General features: G+C 43.6%; 1 protein-coding gene across 4 annotated transcripts in view; it reads right to left on the reverse strand.

Annotated features, from left to right (window-relative positions):
* The window catches only part of LOC115173721 (RNA polymerase II subunit A C-terminal domain phosphatase), a 134,455-nt gene that overhangs the window by 94,841 nt on the left and 19,197 nt on the right, over nucleotides 1-20,417 (reverse strand). For 3 of the 4 annotated variants that reach the window (XM_029732061.1, XM_029732060.1, XM_029732063.1), the window contains one exon: nucleotides 17,219-18,394. In XM_029732061.1, the coding sequence (XP_029587921.1) occupies nucleotides 17,219-18,394 (1,176 nt within the window). The remainder of the gene's footprint in view (nucleotides 1-17,218; nucleotides 18,395-20,417) is intronic. The other variant, XM_029732062.1, reaches the window with a different exon arrangement.

Raw genomic sequence — 20,417 nt, forward strand, 5'->3', positions numbered from 1 at the left:
TGCTCACATGCTGCTGTAATAGGCCTACATGTTTCTCCGTTGCATGGTTTTCTGTAGCCGTTTTTGGTTATTCATTGTCAATCTTTAAAAACCAAAGCAACGTTTTAGAAGCCTAGCTAGGCCTGTGGCATGGGGCTTGTACACTTTCCCTCCGCTGAGCGCTGTAAAACAGCACACACGAAGTTGAATTCACCAATGCGAGTCCATCAGGCTGTAACGTTGACTCACTGTGTCCCGTTTCGCCCGCAGGCCTTGGGTTTGACATGCGCTAGCCTATTAGTCACGTTAGGACTGACTTGTGATCATTGCCCTAGCTAGTTTGATTGTATTGACATACCCTGCCTTAGTCGTCCATTTATGTTCAAAATATTGAGTCATTGAAACTGAAACAGTGGATCCCGAATAGGTGGAGGCAGCAAACAATGTACCAGCCCAGCTGTAATTTACAACCCAGTATTTTTGGGACTACCAAGAAACGTATTGGTGAATTACATGAATCATGCATTGAACTGCATCCATCTATTTTGCCTAAAAGTTCTTACTGTTCCTCATGGAATTTTGATTCAAGTATAACCTATTTTTAAAACCTCTTAGAAAGTTGGTTTTGAAGCATAAACTGGGAATTAGATCTTTTTTACTGATAGGATTGTCCGTTTCACATCTGCAAAGTAGTTAATATGCTGCCAGTTCCACTTTAACAACCACGCTGCATAAACAGAGGAGCAAACTGAAGAGAGAAATATACAGAAAATGGAAGTGGATTTTATTGTTAAAACCAACACTTTCAAGGGGCCTCCCGAGTGGCGTAGTGGTCTAAGGCACTGCATCGCAGTGCTAGCTGGGCCACTAGAGATTCTGGGTTAGAGTTCAGGCTCTGTCGCAGCCGGCAGCGATCGGGAGACCCATGGGGCGGCGCACAATTGGCTCAGCGTTGTCTGGGTTAGGCCAGCAGGGATGTCCTTGTCCCATCTCGCTCTAGCGACTCCTGTGGCAGGCAGTGCACGCTGACACGGTAGCCAGGTGTACGGTGTTTCCTCACACATTGGTGCAGCTGGCTCCCGGTTTAAGTGGGCATTGTGTCAAGAAGCAGTGCATCTTGGTTGGGTTTCAGAGGACGCACGGCTCTCGACCTTCACCTCTCCCGAGTCCGTACAGGAGTTGCAGCGACGGGACAAGACTAACTACCAATTGGATACCAAGAAATTGGGGGGAAAACAAAAAAAATAAAACACTTAGGGGGAGCCTCAATCATACATTCAAAGCCAATTAACAATTGTCCTGAAGCATTTCATTTTTCACCTATCTATTAGGTTCCATTGACAACCAGTTTCTATTTTATTGGCATTGTCAGTTCAGAGAGCAGCAATTTCCACTTGACTTGGGGCTATTGATGTCTGACCCAGAGATAGAGACCTGCATCTCAGAGCAGCACCGTACCCAATTAACACAAGGTTAGCCCATCTCACAGCGGGAAATACTGACTCTACTCTGCACATCGATTGCCTATCATTTTTTGCCATATTTTCTCCCCAAATTGATTAGGTGTGTCTGAAATTGATACTAGTGTGTTCAGTTCTGACTGTGTAGCTAGCTATAAGCCAATAATCCAGAACAACAAGAGGTCAGCCTTGAGATTGCATAGCAACAGCAGCCAGACAGACAAATCCTCTGAATATGATCTGACTGCCAATGCTGAGATTTGAGATGGCTGAACAAAATGAATTACACAAGGTAGCTAAAACATTAGCCCATGGGCCAGACCCCACAATTTGGGCTGTCGAGTTCAATTGGGGTGACGATTGCCTTGAAGGTCTTTGTCCCTAGAGTTGGAAAATGTGTGAGAGAACGCTGCCATTGCTGCACTGCTATGTTATCACTCTTTCATCCCATTGGGATTTTACCAGTATTCAACACATTATTGCTCACGTATATCCTTTAATCATATATCAATGGAAAGCTTAGATTTACAGTATACATCAGACACAATTACAGAATATTGAGGTCAACATAACTTTGACCTCTTTACATAATCAGAATTAACTGTATAAATTGCTTTAAAAATGAAACCCTGATACATTTTAAACTTTGTTCAACAAGTGTAACTAGGCTACATGAGAACATTCAATGTTGTCTTGGTAAGCAAACCCAGTGTAGCCTTGTTTTTTAGGTTACCGTCCTGCTGAAAGGTGTATTCGTCTCCCAATGTCTATTGGAAAGCAGATTGAACAAGGTTTTTCTCTCAAATTTGCCCCAAACATAACGCTTTGCATTGAGGACAAGAAGTTAATTTCTTTGCCACATTTTTTTTGCAGTATTACTTTTAGAGCCTTGTTGCAAACAAGATGCGTGTTTTGGAATATTTTTTTCCCTGTACAGACTTCCTTCTTTTCACTCTGTCAATTAGGTTAGTATTGTGGAGTAACTACAATGTTGATCCATCCTCAGTTCTCATATCACAACCATTAAACTCTAACGGTTTTAAAATCACCATTGGCTTCATGGTGAAATCTCAGAGTAGTTTCCTTCCTCTCCAGCAACTGAATTAGGAAGGACACCTGTATCTGTGTAGTGACTGGGTGTATTGATACACCATCCAAAGCCTAATTAATAATGTCACCATGCTCAAAGGGAAAATCAGCAGCTACCAATAGATTCCCTTCTTTGCGAGGCATTGAAAAACCTCCCTGTTTTGTGGTTGAGTCTGTTCAGGAAATTAATTACTCGATAGAGGAACCTTACAGATAATTGTATGTATGTTTGAGGTACAGAGATGGGGTAGTTATTCAAAAATCATGTTAATCACTATTGAACACGGAATGAGTACATGCAACTTATTACGCGATTTGTTAGGCACACTTTTACTCCTGAACTTTAGGCTTGCCATAACAAAAGGGGTTAAATACTCACTCAAGACATTTCAGCTTTTCATTTGAAAACATAATTCCACTTCGACATTATGTGGTATTGTGTGTAGATCAGTGACAAAATCATATACATTTTAAATTCAGGCTCAAACACAAAATGTAGAAAGAGTAAAGGGGTGTGAATACCTTCTGAAGGCACTGTACGTGAGCAATAACTTGTTGTATTGTGACATTGTCACATGGGAAAATCCATATGGGAAAATGTATGGGATGGAGGAATGAAAGAGTGAAAACAGATAACTGCACATCTATTACCCATTATCCAACTCTAGGGACATCGACCTTCAAGAAAATCACTATGAGACATTGTCACCCAGAGTGAGCCCAACCCCTATATAAATCCCAGTACAATGAATGATAGACTGTCTCATGCGCTTGTATCGACAGCCCACACAATGACTGTCACTCAGGCCATTGTACCGACAGCCCACACAGTGGCAGCTTCTTAACGTTTCCTCTTCACATGAAGTGGGACCCTGTATGCTGCCGTGCCCTACGCGCGCCCTCTCCCCTTCTCCCTCCTTCTCCCTCCTCCTCTCTGTGGTTGAATTTGTCCGGTTCTGACGTAGAGAGCTCGTTGAGCCCCCACGGACCGCTGATTGCAAAGTGCAGCTGACGGCAATGCTGCCTGCCACTTCCTGTGCTTGATGATGTCTGAGGGCACGTTGGATTGGATGAGGAACATCATCCCGCTGGGCTATTATTCCTTTAGAGACATGACGTCAGTCAGCCACATTGACGCTAAGTCGAAAGACCAGAGGGAAAGAATCACGTGTTTGACCCAGACAGACTATTCTTCCCTGCTCCTCTTTCATAGGAACACCATTGATGTCAATGGGTTTCCAAGAACAGGAAGGTACTTGTGACATTTGTAGAGTCAGGAGGTGAGGTGGCTCTATAAAGCCAGTGTCTCTCAGACTTGCAGAGAAAGGTTGTTCACATTTCTCTGTAATGACTGAAGAGGCCTACATGAGTTACTTTTAACAATGGGACTGAAAGGGTCCGTCTGCCCCTCTACCTCCCTGCATACTAGACATGTGAATCCAGTCTCCCATCTTAAAAAGGGCATGAATGTTCAAGGATAAATCTAAAAACAAAGTTGTACTCATTGTCCAGGCCTGTTTGTCTTGTTAATGGAATCTTCACGCCTTTATAATTGAAAAGAGAAGACTGGTAATGGTCTTCCATCTTTAGAAGGCTGGGTCATGTTAGCGATACGAACCAAACCTCATTTCAGTCAGTAGGAACTCTGATAGCACCACTTGATTGAACGCCAGCGAAGTGCTTAGCTAGACCAAACTGAAACCACGGCTGTAGTGACAGGATTTTAATGGGACAACAAGCTAGTGATATCTGTCTTATGTATGTGTTCATCAAATCAGTAACACCTGGTAATTGTACAGCTTTACTTGGTCACTGTGGTCTTCACGGTGCAAGCCAGAACTAGCCCTGTACAGATTCAATAGCCCAAGACACTCCGGCTGATGCTCCGTTACACTAGAATGCATTTTGCAATCCAAATGACAGTTTAATATCTCTAACAGGCTAGTATGATAGCATCTATGCCCATTAGGGACCAGAATATGCTAATGCTAAAGCTGAGAAAAGCAATAAAGAAACAGCTTAGGCTATTCTCTGTTCGGAATTCGTTAAGGGACTGATTAAATTCAGGACAGAATATGTACTGTAGGTTACACGGCTCTCTGGGTTCAACACTTAAAGGAAAACTCCACCCCAAAACGATATTTTGGTATTTGTTTCATTAGAAACAAAATACCAAAACATGCTAAACATTTTGGGGCTATATCAACAATTGACTTATGAAACAAATGCCAAAAGATAGTTTTGGGGTGAAACTTTTCTTTAAGTGGGCCTAATATTCATTATGGTTTAGCTTGCTAGAGAGACTTCATAATCTAGATGTACAGTGATGGAGAGTCTTCTAGCCTGTGTAAGGCTAATAGGGATGACCAGAGACAATACAGTATGACTGTATAATGATAGGGATGACCAGAGAGACAATACAGTATGACTGTATAATGATAGGGATGACCAGAGAGACAATACAGTATGACTGTATAATGATAGGGATGACCAGAGAGACAATACAGTATGACTGTATAATGATAGGGATGACCAGAGAGACAATACAGTATGACTGTATAATGATAGGGATGACCAGAGACAATACAGTATGACTGTATAATGATAGGGATGACCAGAGAGACAATACAGTATGACTGTATAATGATAGGGATGAACAGAGACAATACAGTATGACTGTATAATGATAGGGATGACCAGAGAGACAATACAGTATGACTGTATAATGATAGGGATGAACAGAGACAATACAGTATGACTGTATAATGATAGGGATGACCAGAGAGACAATAAAGTATGACTGTATAATGATAGGGATGAACAGAGAACCATAGTATTGATTCACCATCCCATTACACCTTTCTCTCTGCTAGATGTTGAGGTTGAATGTGTCGATCAGATGATGTTACTGGAACAGTTAGAAGTGCCAAAATCTTTTCTCCCCTCATTCCAGCCTGTTTCTTCCCGACATGGCCTTAGTCCCAAATTGGCCCTTGGGGCTCTGGTCAAAAGTAGTGTACTATAAAGGGAATAGGGTACCATTAAGGATGCATCCATAGCATTCATCAACACAGCTATGCCTTCTCCATTTGAAACCTGATACCATAATGGAACATTGTGTTGAAATACAGTATATATACACAAAAGTATGTGGACACCATTTCAAATTAGTGGATTCGGCTATTTCAGCCACACCTGTTGCTAACAGGTGTATAAAATCGAGCACACAGCCATAGACAAACATTGGCAGCAGAATGGCCTTACTGAAGAGCTCAGTGACTTTCAATGTGGCACAGTCATAGGATGCCACCTTTCCAACAAGTCAGTTTGTCAAATTTCTGCCCTGCTAGAGCTGCCCCAGTCAACTGTAAGCGCTGTTATTGTGAAGTGGAAATGCCTAGGAGCAACAACGGCTCAGCGGTGAAGCGGTAGGCCACACAAGCTCACAGATCCCTAAGATCACCATGCGCAATGCCAAGTGTCAGCTGGAGTGGTATAAAGCTCGCCGCCATTGGACTCTGGAGCAGTGGAAACTCGTTCTCTGGAGTGATGAATCATACTTGACCATCTGGCAGTCCGACAAACAAATCTGGGTTTGGCGGATGCCAGAAGAACACTAGCTGCCCCAATGCATCAATTCATCCTAAAGTTTGGTGGAGGAGGAATAATAGTCTGGGTCTGTTTTTCACAGTTCAGGCTCCTTAGTTCCAGTGAAGGGGAATCTTAACGCTACAGCATCAATGACATTCTAGACGATTCTGTGCTTCCAACTTTGTGGCAAGAGTTTGGGGAAGGCTTTCCTGTTTCAGCATGACAATGCCCCCGTGCACAAAGCAAGGTCCATACAGAAATGGATTGTCGAGATCGGTGTGGAAGAACTTGACTGGCCTGCACAGATCCCTGACCTCAACTCCATTGAAAACCTTTGGGATGAATTGGAACGCCGACTGCGAGCCAGGCCTAATTGCCCAACATCAATCTGACCTCACTAATTCTCGTGGCTGAATGTTCCATGCAGCAATGTTCCAACAGCTAGTGGAAAGCCTTCCCAGAAGAGTGGAGGCTGTAACAGCAGCAAACGGGGGACCAACTCCATATTAATGATTTTGAAATGAACATGTGTCCACGTAGTGTAGTTTCCAACCATAACTGTTCCCCAATGATGACTGTGGAGCTGTCTCAATGCGGTCATATGTCAGTCACCTGCGATACCTCAGACAGTACTGGCACTATTTTGTCAAAACTCAGGTGAATGATGAGTCTTGTCAAAGATCTCAGATTGGCCCAAAGTAGGAGCTATAGTAATTAACTGAAAATGTGTTAGTCACACGCAATATCTCAATTGTCCTTTTTGTTGGGGGCCGACATGTTTGCGGTTGCCTTGTTTAAATGTGATTTGACTCAGTGAGCAACAACCATTATACTGTGCTCTTCTTCTTGAGGTTTCCTAACAAAGACAAACACACTTGCAATGATATTAGCAGCTTTTTCCTTTGCAAATGATTATCTACTTAGCGAAGGAAAATCACTTGATTTGAGTGAAACATTTTTACTTTAGGCTTTTGTTTTTTTAGCTCCTCTTGTTTGTTTGGCCTCAGAATCCAACGAAGCAGACAAGAGACTTAACACCCTGGCAGAGAGTACACAGGTCCTCTCTCTCAGTAATCCAGTCTATCTGATAATGTTGGTGAACAAGCCAACTGTTTTATTCTGCCAAACGAGCAATAAAACAGCCGAATAAACAGACACCTGAAATGACCTGGACCAGTGAACCAGGAGGCGGGGGATGGTTGAGGTGTTTGAGATGATTATGGACCAGGGGGACGGGCTCTTATGTGTTTGAGGTGTGAACCGGGCTCAGGTTCTGATGCATTTGAGAGGTGATCATCATGACATAATGAGTCTGACACGGCTGGCCCTGTAGTGCTGCTCTGATCTGACCTGCTGCATCAACAGGCTATGGGGAAGATCCAGAAGATCCCTCCCCTCTGACCTTCTCCTCCAATGGCCTTTGAGAAGGAGGCGAGGAGTATGCAATTGATATTCTTCCTGTGTTGACGGTAACCTGACCTCTGACACGGCAGTCAATATGTTTCAAACTAATTATTTGATCCATCTGCGTTGTGTTCCACCTATGGCTTTACCACACCACTCAGACTTCAATTAACATAAACAGTATAAACAGTACAGCTGGGAATTGCCAGGGACCTCATGATACAATATTATCACGATACTTTTGTGCCAATACAATACAAATGCATGTATCGCGAATCTATATGTATTGTGATTTGATACTGTGATTGCGATTCACATTCATTTCCAAAAGTTCCAACTAGAGGTCGACCGATTAATCGGCATGGCCGATTAATTAGAGCCGATTTGAAGTTTTCGTAACAATCGGCATTATGGCCGATTACATTGCACTCCATGAGGAGACTGCGTGGCAGGCTGACCACCTGTTACGCGAGTGTAGCAAGGAGCCAAGGTTGCTAGCTAGCATTAAACTTATCTTATAAAAAACAATCAATCTGAACATAATCACTAGTTAACTACACATGGTTGATGATATTACTAGTATAACTAGCTTGTCGTGCGTTGCAAATAAATTAACAGGCACCGCATTGATTATCATCGAATCACAGCCTACTTCGCCAAACGGGTGATTATTTAACAAGCACATTCGTGAAAAAAAGCACTGTCGTTGCACCAATGTACCTAACCATAAACATCAATTCCTTTCTTAAAATCAATACATAAGTATATATTTTTTAAACCTGCATATTTAGTTAAAATACATTTATGTTAGCAGGAAATAGTGTCACTTCTCTTGCCTTTTGTGCAAGCAGAGTCAGGGTATACGCAGCAGTTTGGCCGCCTGGCTCGTTGCGAACTGTGTGAAGACCATCTCTTGCCAGAATTGTACATAATTATGACATAACATTGAAGGTTGTGCAATGTAACAGCAGTATTTAGACTTATGGATGCCACCCGTTGGATAAAATACAGAACTGTTCCATATTCCACTGAAAGATTAAAACGTTTTGTTTTCGAAATGATAGTTTCCGGATTTGACCATATTAACTTCACTAGGGTAGGGGGCTGCATTCGGAATTTTGGATGAAAAGCGTGACCAAAGTAAACTGCCTGCTACTCAGGCCCAGAAGCTAGGACATGCATATAATTGGTAGATTTGGATAGAACACACTCTAAAGTTTCCAAAACTGTTAAAATAATATCTGTGAGTATAACAGAACTGATATGGCAGGCGAAAACCTGAGAAAGATCCATCCAGAAAGTGCTATTATTTTGAAAGGCTGTTTTTCCATTGAAAGCCTATCCACCATACAAAGACTTAGGACCCAGTTCACAATCTCTATGGCTTCTTCTACATGTGGCCAGTCTTTAGGCATTGTTTCAGGCTTTTACTCTGAAAAATGAGGGAGATACAGCACTTTCAATGAGTGATTCAAATAGTGATTCATTTTATCACTATTTCTGACTTATGTAACTCCTCTACTTGGCTGGTTACTGTTTGTAATGATTTGTCTACTGGGCGCTGTTCTCAGATAATTGCATGGTTTGCTTTCGCAGTAAAGCCTTTATGAAATCTGACACCGTGGTTGGATTAACAAGAAGTTTATCTTTAAACCCATGTATAACACTTGTATGTTTCATGAATTGTTATAATGAGTATTTCTGGTTTTGAATTTGGCGCTCTGCAATTTCACTGGATGTTGGCCAGGTGGGACGCTAGCGTTAATGACCTAAGGCTCATATTTCTGTGTGTTTATTATATTATAATTAAGTCTATGATTTGATAGAGCAGTCTGACTGAGCAGTGGTAGGCAGCAGCAGGCTCGTAAGCAATCATTCAAACAGCACTTTCCTGCGTTTGCCAGCAGCTCTTCGCAATGCTTGGAAGCACAGCGCTGTTCATGACTTCAAGCCTATCAACTCCCGAGATTAGGCTGGCAATACTATAGAGCCTATAAGAACATCCAATAGTCAGTCACATGAACTCTCTCTCTCTCTCTCTCTCTCCTCTCTCTCTCTCTCCTCTCTCTCTCTCTCTCTCTCTCTCTCTCCTCTCTCTCTCTCTCTCTCTCTCTCTCTCTCTCTCTCTCTCTCTCTCTCTCTCTCTCTCTCTCTCTCTCTCTCTCTCTCTCTCCTCTCTCTCTCTCTCTCTCTCTCTCTCTCTCTCTCTCTCTCTCTCTCTCTCTCTCTCTCTCTCTCTCTCTCTCTCTCTCTCTCTCTCTCTCTCTCTCTCTCTCTCTCTCTCTCTCTCTCTCTCTCTCTCTCTCTCTCTCTCTCCCTCTCTCTCTCTCTCTCTCTCTCTCTCTCTCTCTCTCTCTCTCTCTCTCTCTCTCTCTCTCTCTCTCTCTCTCTCTCTCTCTCTCTCTCTCTCTCTCTCTCTCTCTCTCTCTCTCTCATATATATATATATACCCACACCAAATAATTACACAAAAGCCAAACATTTAATGGATTCAACCTTAATAAATTATATTAAATATAATTCCAGTACTGGGCTCCCAAGTGGTACAGCTGTCTAAGGCGCTGCATCTCAGTGCAAGAGGCGTCACTACAGTCCCTGGTTCGAATCCAGGATGTATCACTGGCCGTGATTGGGAGTCCCATAGGGCAGCGCACAATTGGCCCAGCGTCGTCCAGGTTTGGCCGGGGTAGGCCTTCATTGTAAAATAAGAATTTGTCCTGACTTAAATAAATAAAAAAATGTAACTTAATTAAAAATATATATATTTTTTTGTTAACCTTTATTTAACCAGGAAGGCCAGTTGAGAACAAGTTATAATTTACAACTGCGACCTAGCCAAGATAAAGCAAAGCAGTGCGACAAAAACAACACAGAGGTACACATGGGATAAACAAAGTCAATAACACAATAGAAAATCTGTATACAGTCTGTGCAAATTAAGTAAGGAGGTAAGGCAATAAATAGGCCATAGTGCCGAAGTAATTACAATTTAGTAAATTAACACTGGAGTGATAGATGTGCAGATGATGATGTGCAAGTAGAAATACTGGTGTGCAAAAGAGCAGAAACATTTTTAGAAAAAAATATGGGGACGCGGTAGGTAGTTGGTTGGATGGGCTATTTACAGATGGGCTGTGTACAGCTGCAGCGATCGATAAGCTGCCCTGAGAGCCGATGCTTAAAGTTAGTGAGGAAGATAGAAGTCTCCAACTTCAGTGATTTTTGCAATTCGTTCCAGTCATTGGCAGCAGAGAACTGGAAGGAAAGGCGGCCAAAGAAGGCGTTGGCTTTGGGGATGACCAGTGAAATATACCTGCTGGAGCATGTGCTGCTATGGTGACCAGTAAGCTGAGATAAGGCGGAGCTTTACCTAGCAAAGACTTATAGATGACCTGGAGCCAGTGGGTTTGGCAACGAATATGTAGCGAGGACCAGCCAACAAGAGCATACAGGTCGCAATGGTGGGTAGTATTTGGGGCTTTGGTGACAAAACGGATGGCACTGATCGACTGCATCCAATTTGCTGAGTAGAGTGTTGGAGGCTATTTTGTAAATGACATTGCCGAAGTCAAGGATCAGCAGGATAGTCAGTTTTACGAGGGTATGTTTGGCGGCATGAGTGAAGGAGGCTTTGTTACGAAATAGGAAGCTGAGTTTAGATTTAATTTTGGATTGGAGATGCTTAATAGGAGTTTGGAAGGAGAGTTTACAGTCTAGCCAGACACCTAGGTATTTATAGTTGTCCACATATTCTAAGTCAGAACCGTCCAGAGTAGTGATGCTGGTCAGGCGGGCGGGTGCGGGCAGCGATTGGTTGAAGAGCATGCATTTAGTTTTACTAGCATTTAAGAGCAGTTGGAGGCCACGGAAGGAGTGTTGTATGGCATTGAAGCTCGTTTGGAATTCTGTTAACACAGTATCCAAAGAAGGGCCAGATGTATACAGAATGGTGTTGTCTGCGTAGAGGTGGATCAAGGAATCACCCGCAGCAAGAGCGACATCATTGATATATACAGAGAAAAGTGTCGGCCCGAGAATTGAACCCTATGGCACCCCCATAGAGACTGCCAGAGGTCCGGACAACAGGCCCTCCGATATCTGAGAAGTAGTTGGTGAACCAGGCGAGGCAGTCATTTGAGAAACCAAGGCTGTTGAGTCTGCCGATAAGAATGTGGTGATTGACAGAATCGAAAGCCTTGGCCAGGTCGATGAAGACGGCTGCACAGTACTGTTTTTTATCGATGGTGGTTATGATATCGTTTAGGACCTTGAGCGTGGCTGAGGTGCACCCGTGACCAGCTCGGAAACTGGATTGCATAGCGGAGAAGGTACGGTGGGATTCGAGATGGCCGGTAATCTGTTTGTTCACTTGGCATTCGAAAACTTTTGAAAGGCAGGGCAGGATGGATATAGGTCTTTAACAGTTTGGGTCTAGAGTGTCACTCCCTTTGAAGAGGGGGATGACCGTGGCCGCTTTCCAATCTTTAGGAATCTCAGACGATACGAAAGAGGTTGGAACAGACTAGTTATAAGGGTTGCGACAATGGCGGCGGACAATTTTTTGTTTTGTAGGGATCCAGATTCTGCTGTTCAGCTGCCTGGATTTGGGTGAAGGAGCAGCTGGGGGTGGTAGCCAGGTGGAAAGCGTGGCCAGCCGTAGAGAAATGCTTATTGAAATGATCGATTATCGTGGATTTATTGGTGGTGACAGTGTTTCCTAGCCTCAGTGCAGTGGGCAGCTAAGAGGAGGTGCTCTTATTCTCCATGAACTTTACAGTATCTGAAAACTTTTTGGAATTAGTGCTACAGGATGCAAATTTCTGTTTGAAAAAGCTAGCCTTTGCTTTCCTAACTGACTGTGTATATTGGTCCCTGAAAAGTTGCATATCGCGGGAACTATTTGAAGCTAGTGCAGTGGGCCACAGGATGTTTTTATGCTGGTCAAGGGCAGTCAGGTCTGGAGTGAACCAAGGGCTATGTCTGTTCTTAGTTCCATTTTTTTGGAAAAGGGCATGCTTATTTAAGATGGTGAGGAAGACAATTTTGAAGAACAACCAGGCATCCTCTACTGACGGGATGAGGTCAATATCTTTCCAGGATACCCGGGCCAGGTCGATTAGAAAGCCCTGCTCGCAGAAATGTTTTAGGGAGCGTTTGATAGTGATGAGGGGTGGTCGTTTGACTGCGGACCCCATAACAGACGCAGGCAATGAGATTCTGGCTGAAAACAGCAGAGGTGCATTTAGAGGGCAATTTGGTCAGGATGATATCTATGAGGGTGCCCCTCTTACTGTTTGGGCACAGACCTGGATAGTAGGACAGAACTCTGCAGGCTCTCTCTACAGTAGATTGCAACTCCGCCCCCTTTAGCAGTTCTATCTTGACGGAAACTGTTGTAGTTGGGGATGTAAATTTCTGAATTTTTGGTGGCCTTCCTAAGCCAGGATTCAGACACGGCTAGGACATCAGGGTTGGCGGAGTGTGCTAAAGCAGTGAGTAAAACAAACTTAGGGAGGAGGCTTCTGATGTTAACATGCATGAACCCAAGGCTTTTTCGGTTACAGAAGTCAACAAATGAGTGCGCCTGGGGACACACAAGGCCTGGGTTAACCTCTACATCACCAGAGGATCAGAAGAAGAGTAGGATAAGGGTACGGCTAAAGGCTATAAGAACTGGTCATCTAGAGCGTTTGGAACAGAGAGTAAAAGGAGCAGACTTCTGGGCGTGGTAGGATAGAGTCAGGGCATAATGCACAGGCAAGAGCATGGTAGGGTGCGAGTACAGTGGAGGTAAACCTAGGCATTGAGTGACAATGAGCGAGGCTACATCTCTGGAAGCGCCAGTTAAGCTTGGTGCGGTCTCCGAATGTGTGGGGGATGGGGCAAGGGAGGTAACCGAGGCATGTAGAGCGGGACTAGGGGCTCCGCAGTAAAACAAAACAATGAGAGCTACCCTAAACAACAGTATTCAAGGAATATTGACATTAGAGGGAGGCATAAAGCAATCACAGGTGTTGATTGGGAGGGCTAAGACAACGGGTAAATAGCTAAGACAACAACGGGTAAATGGCGATGAATGGGCAGAGAGGGTCAGTTAGCTACACGCAGGGCCTGAGTTCGAGGCTGGGGCCGACAGAAAAACAAAATGAAGTACCGTGTTAATGAACAGTCCAGTAGGCATCAGCTGTGTAGCCGAGTGATCATAGGGTCCAATAAGCAGCAATGGATGAAACAGGGAGCAGCTCGGCAGAGCGGGAGACACAGCGCTCAGAGAGTTAGCGGGCCGGGTCTAGTAGCTGGGTCCTCACCGACATCAACGACAGAGAGGCCGGTTGAGAGCACATCGGCCGAATTACGTCAGCAGACCAGTCGTGATGGATTGGCGGGGCTCCGTGTCGACAAAGGGTCCAGGCCAGTTGGCAAGAGAGGTATTGTATTTGGTGTACTTTGTTTGCTAGCCGGGGGAATGGGCCTAGCTCGAGGCTAACTGGTGCTTGCTTCTGGACAAGGGCGTTGGCCACGATAGCCACTCGGTAGCAGCTAGCTAGCTGCGATGATCCGGTGTAATGGTCCAGGGTTTGCGGCAGGAATCCGGTGATGTAGTAGGAAAAAAACGCAGTCCGATATGCTCAGGGCTGATATTGTGCTGTACAGACTGGCAGATATTATCGGGGCTAAAGCGGCTGGTGACTGTGCTAAAGGCAAAGACTGCTAGCAGTGGCTAACAATGACTAAATAGCTAGTAGCTAATTAGCTGGCTAGCTGCTGAAGGCTAGCTTCTCATTTCATCGAGTTAGCTGGCTAGCTGCTGAAGGCTAGCTTCTGATGGAGGTTCCAGTTATAAGGTCTAAAAAAATAGCAGATCCGTACCACGTTGGGTGAGGCGGGTTGCGGGAAGGTATATTTGATTCAAAATTGAAAGAGTTTGAAATGTATACAGAAAAGCGAAAAATGCTGCATTTTTACACGGGACAAAAACAAACATGTCTTGCTGCTACGCCATCTTGAGAAAAAAAAAAGTTTATAATTTAGCTACATCATGCTGGATATCAAAAAAGCATATTTCTACAATTAGGCCAAGGCTATTACACAGAAGAACAGTTTACCAATTACATTAAAGATGTGTTTCTGTAAAGAGGATAAGCCCTGCTTGGACATGAGCAGCTATAATAACTGGACTCCAGAGAAAGTCTGCAGAATGAGATGAAGACTTGTGTTGTCGGGCCACAGATAACTGTTGACTCGAGACACTTCAGAGATGTTCTGCGCTTCCCCAAACAGAGTTGATTCTCTATTATTAATTAAATGAATTTTAAAAAATCTGATTAAAATTCAATGAAGCAAAGTTCAGCGTAAGGTTTTGTAATTCTAATTACATAATATCCAAGGCCATGGATTAATGATGTAATTCTGTTCAAATAAATCATAATATAGTTTGATCAGGCTGCAACTCAACGAGCAGAGTATTGACGTTAATAAATTAATACAGACTTTCCTCTATTAGTTCAGGTCTCTGATCTGATTTCCTCGCATTGCATCAAACGGATGAAGCGGTAACTGAACTTGATGTTTCTTTGTAGGCAAGAGTTCAGCAGAGGACAAACCATGAATATCTGTACCAGCCTCTATTCACATAGGATACAAAAAGCTTACCCCGAATCTGAGAGGACCACAAATAGGGATAATGCTCTATGCTCCAAAACAACGACATGCCCTTCCCCAGCCGCACCACTTGGCTTACCAAACAAAGTGGCAAGTCAGGCTGTTGATGTTTGTTGCAATGATTGATAGACTTAGTCATTTAAAAACTGTGCTTTTACCAGACAGGTAGGTGCTCGGGTTGGTATGCAGGTAGACCAATTTGTCAGGGCATGGACCCTACAAGGTGTCGAAAGCATGGGCCAGCATTCCACAGGAATTTAGGTGGAGTAACATTCTTGATACACACGGGAAACTGTTGAGCGTGAAAAACCCTGCAGCATTGCAGTTCTTGACAGAAACCGGTGTGCCTGGCACCTACTACCATACCCCATTCAATGGCACACATACACAATCCATGTCTCAAGGCTTAAAAATCCTTCTTTAACCTGTCTCCTCCCCTTCATCTACACGGATTGAAGTGGATTTAACAAATGACATCAATAAGGGATCATAGTCTTCACCTGGATTCACCTAGTCAGTCTGTAAAAGAGCAGGTGTTCTTAATGTTTTGTATACTCATATACCGTGCCTTCAGAAAGTATCCATACCACTTGACTTATTGCACATTTTGTTGTGTTACAGCTTGAATTCAAAATGAATTACATTTCTCACCCATCTACACACAGTACCCCATAATGACAAAGTAAAAACATGTTTTTATAAAACGTCAGATTTATTGAAAATGAAATATAGAAATCTTTCATTTGCATAAGTATTCACACCCCTGAGTCAATACATGTTAGAATCACCTTTGGCAGCGATTACAGCTGTGAGCCTTTCTCGGTAAGTCTCTAAGAGCTTTGCACACCTGGATTGTACAATATTTGCACATTATTATTTTGAAAGTTCTTCAAGCTCTCTCAAGTTGGTTGTTGATTATTGGTAGATTGCTATAGATTTTCAAGTTGCTTTAAGTCAAAACTATAACTAGGCCACTCCGGAACATTCAATGTCGTTTTGGTAAGTAACTCCAGTGTATATTTGGCCTTGAATTTGTCTCCCAGTCTGTTGGAAAGCAGACTGAACCAGGTTTTCCTCTAGGATTTTGCCTGTGCTTAGCTCTATTCCGTGTCTTTATATCCTAAAAAAACTCCCTAGTCCTTGCTGATTACATGCATACCCATAACATGATGCAGCCACCACCATGGTTGATAAAAATAGTGGTACTCAATGATGTGTTGTGTTGGATTTGCCCCAAACATAACACGTTGAATTCAGGACTTAAAAGTTATCTTTGCAGTATTACTTTAGAGCCTTGTTGCAAACAGGATGCATGTTGTTTTGGAATATCTTTTGTCCTTTTCACTCTGTCATTTTGGTTAGTATTATGGAGTAACTACAATGTTATTGATTTTCTCCTATCACAGCCATTCAACTCTGTAACTGTTTTAAAGTCACCATTTGCCTCATGGTGAAATCCCTGAGTGGTTTCCTTCCTCTCCGGCAACCGAGTCAGGAACGACGCCTGTATCTTTGTAGTGACCGGGTGGGTAAATTGATACACCATCCAAAGTGAAATTAATAACTTAACGTGGCTCTAAGTAAGGGATATTCAATGTCTGCTTTTTATATTTTTACCCATCTACCAATAGGTGCCCTTCTTTGTGAGGCATTGGAAAACCTCCCTGGTCTTTGTGGTTGAATCTATGTTTGAAATGTACTGCTCGACTGAGGTACCTTACAGATAATTGTATGTGTGGGGTACAGAGATGGGGTAGTCATTTAAAAAGCATTTTAAACACTATTATTGCACACAGAGTCCATGCGACTTGTTAAGGACATTTTCTTTACTCCTGAACTTATTTAGGCTTGCCATAACAAAGGGTTTGAATACTTATTGACTCAAGATTCATTTGTAAATTGAATTCCACTTTTACATTATGGGGCATTGTGTGTAGGTCAATGACACAAAATCTCAGGCTGTTAGACAATAAAATGTGGGAAAAGTCAAGGGGTGTGAATACTTTCCAAAGGCAATGTAGGTAGTAACTCACCTGCTCTAGCAGCAATGAGGTGCGTGGTTCTGCCAGGGTCTTTAGAGCGGAGCAGGAGGCCCTTTCCTATCTTTGCTCCCAGGGCCTTGGCGTGGTAGTTCTCCCTGGTTCTCTCCATGGGGTAGTTGGTGGGGTACAGTCCAGAGAACACAATGGTGGTGCCCTCCAGGCTCCGGGCCTTCAGCTCCGGGACGATCTTCCTGATGTCAGGCATCTCTGGGCGTTCCTTCCTGAGGAAGGCGTTGTAGCGGGTGTAGTATTCTCCATGGATACGCTCCAACACCTCTTCTAGGTAGATGAGGTGGTCATCCTTGTCCACGTCTACCTCCTCTTTCTCCTCCTCTTCCTCCTCCTCCATGCTCGGGTCCAGAGACTCCTCCCCCATGGTGACTCCTGACTGTTCACTGTTCTGGGACTCTGTCTCAGCCTCCCTCCGCTCTAAGCGCCCGTTCTCCTGCTCCGGGTCTGGAGGGAAGACAACCTCTGACCCAGCCGTCTCCTCTGAGGTCTCCCCTACTACCGCGGCGCTGTTCTCCCCCTCCTTTCCTCCAGCCCCGCCTGATGGCTTCTCTACTGCTGCCTGCTCTGCCCCTTCCTGTTTGAACTTCTTGGTCTGGCTGGACAGCCCGTCCCTCTCGTTGTCTGATGAGGGGGGTTTACCCGTAAGAGAGTCAGCGTCACTGTCGCTGGACAGGTCAAAGTCCAGGTTGCTGTTGGGCTCATGGAGGTCTGGAGGAGTGGAGGATGGAGGGAGAGGAGTGGAGGATGAGTTCACCCCACCCGGAAGGGGAGCTTCCTCCCCTGAGCCCAATGTCCTGCTGCCATCCTTCCCCTCTCCTTTCCCCTCCGCTTTCATCTCATCTTTCACATTCATCCTGTCGCTCACCTGTGCTGCCGCGCTGGCCTCGGCTCCCTCGCCCTGACCCCGCTCCTCCTCCACAGCCTCGCCACCGTCCGGTTGAGTCCGTTCATTGGCTGCTGCTCCCTGAGTGGCTGAGGGTGCTGTTGACTCCCCCCTCCCTCCATTGTTGTGGTCTTTGGCCCGTTGTTTCTTAAGACCGTTACTCTGCTCCTCTGATGCAGACGACCCCCCAGATGGCCCTGTTTTAGGCCCCGTTGTCCCTGACGTTACTGCTGGTTCTGAGGCCTCTGCTGGTCGGCTGGCCTGGCTGCCTGCTAGGGTAAAACATCACAGGCTGACAATTAGCTTATTAAAACACACACACACACACACACACACACACACACACACACACACACACACACACACACACACACACACACACACACATTTTGCCACTTAAAATCACTAGACTAGAAGGTGAATACCTTCCATTGAAGTTGCTTTGGCAGAGAGGTAAAAATACTTGAAAATACTACTTAAGTACTTTACACAAGTAGATAATGGTATCTGTACTTTACTATTCATATTTTTGACAACTTTTCCTTATACTTCACTACATTCCGAAATAAAATAAATGTACTTTTTTACTCTATACATTTTCGCTGACACTCAACATTATTAGTTACATTTTGAATGCTTAGCAGGACAGGAAAAATTGTCAAATTCAAGCCCTTATCAAGAGAACATCCTTGGTCATCCCTACTGCCTCTGCTCTGGCAGACTCACTAAACATACATGCTTCATTTGTAACTGATTTCTGAATCTTGGAGTGTGCCCCTGGATATCCGTACATTTTAAAAACAATAAAAATGGTGCCGTCTGGTTTGCTTAATATAAAGGAATTTTAAATTATTTCTACTTATAATACTTTAGTTAATTTAAAACCAAATACTTTTACTTAATAGTATTTTACTGGGTGACTAACTTTTACTCAAGTAATTTTCTATTAAAAGGTACAATTGAAGTCGGAAGTTTACATACACCTTAGCCAAATACATTTAAAAACTCAGTTTTTCACAATTCCTGACATTTAATCCTAGTAAAAATTCCATCTTAGGTCAGTTAGGATCACCACTTTATTTTCCGAATGATTTATTTCAGATTTTATTTCTTTCATCACATTCCCAGTGGGTCAGAAGTTTACATACACTCAATTAGTATTTGGTAGCATTGCCTTTAAATTGTGTCAAATGTGTCGGGTAGCCTTCCACAAGCTTCCCACAATAAGTTGGGTGAATTTTGGCCCATTCCTCCTGACACAGCTGGTGTAACTGAGTCAACTTCCTGACTGATGTCTTGAGATGTTGCTTCAATATATCCCTATAATTTTCCTCCTCATGATGCCATCTATTTTGTGAAGTGCACCAGTCCCTCCTGCAGCAAAGCACCCCCACAACATGATGCTGCCACCCCCTTGCTTCACGGTTGGGATGGTGTTCTTTGGCTTGCAAGCATCCCCCTTTTTCCTCCAAACATAACGATGGTCATTATGGCCAAACAGTTCTATTTTTGTTTCATCAAACCAGAGGAAATTTCTCAAGTACAATCTTTGTCCCCATGTGCAGTTGCAAACCGTAGTCTGGCTTTTTTTATAGCGGTTTTGGAGCAGTGGCTTCTACCTTGCTGAGCGGCCTTTCAGGTTGTGTCGATATAGGACTCGTTTTACTGTGGATATAGATACTTTTGCATCGGTTTCCTCCAGCATTTTCACAAGGTCCTTTGCTGTTGTTCTGTGATTGATTTGCACTTTTTGCACCAAAGTACGTTCATCTCTAGGAGACGGAACGCGTCTCCTTCCTGAGCGGTATGATGGCTGCGTGGTCCCACGGTGTTTATACTTGCGTACTATTGTTTGTAAAGATGAACGTGGTACCGTCAGGCACTTGGAAATTGCTCCCAAGGATGAACCAGACTTGTGGAGGTCTACAATTATTTTTCTGAGGTCTTGGCTGATTTCTTGTGATTTTCCCATGATGTCAAGCAAAGAGGCACTGAGTTTGAAGGTAGGCCTTGAAATACGTCCACAGGTACACCTCCAATTGACTCAAATGATGTCAATTAGCCTATCAGAAGCTTCTAAAGCCATGACATCATTTTCTGGAATTTTCCAAGCTGTTTAAAGGCACAGTCAACTTAGTGTATGTAAACTTCTGACCCACTGGAATTGTGATACAGTGAATAAGTGAAATAATCTGTCTGTAAACAATTGTTGGAAAAATGACTTGTCATGCACAAAGATGTCCTAACCGACTTACCAAAACTATAGTTTGTTAACAAGAAATTTGTGGAGTGGTT

This window comes from Salmo trutta, chromosome 34, assembly GCF_901001165.1.
Source record: "Salmo trutta chromosome 34, fSalTru1.1, whole genome shotgun sequence".
Classification (NCBI taxonomy): domain Eukaryota; kingdom Metazoa; phylum Chordata; class Actinopteri; order Salmoniformes; family Salmonidae; genus Salmo; species Salmo trutta.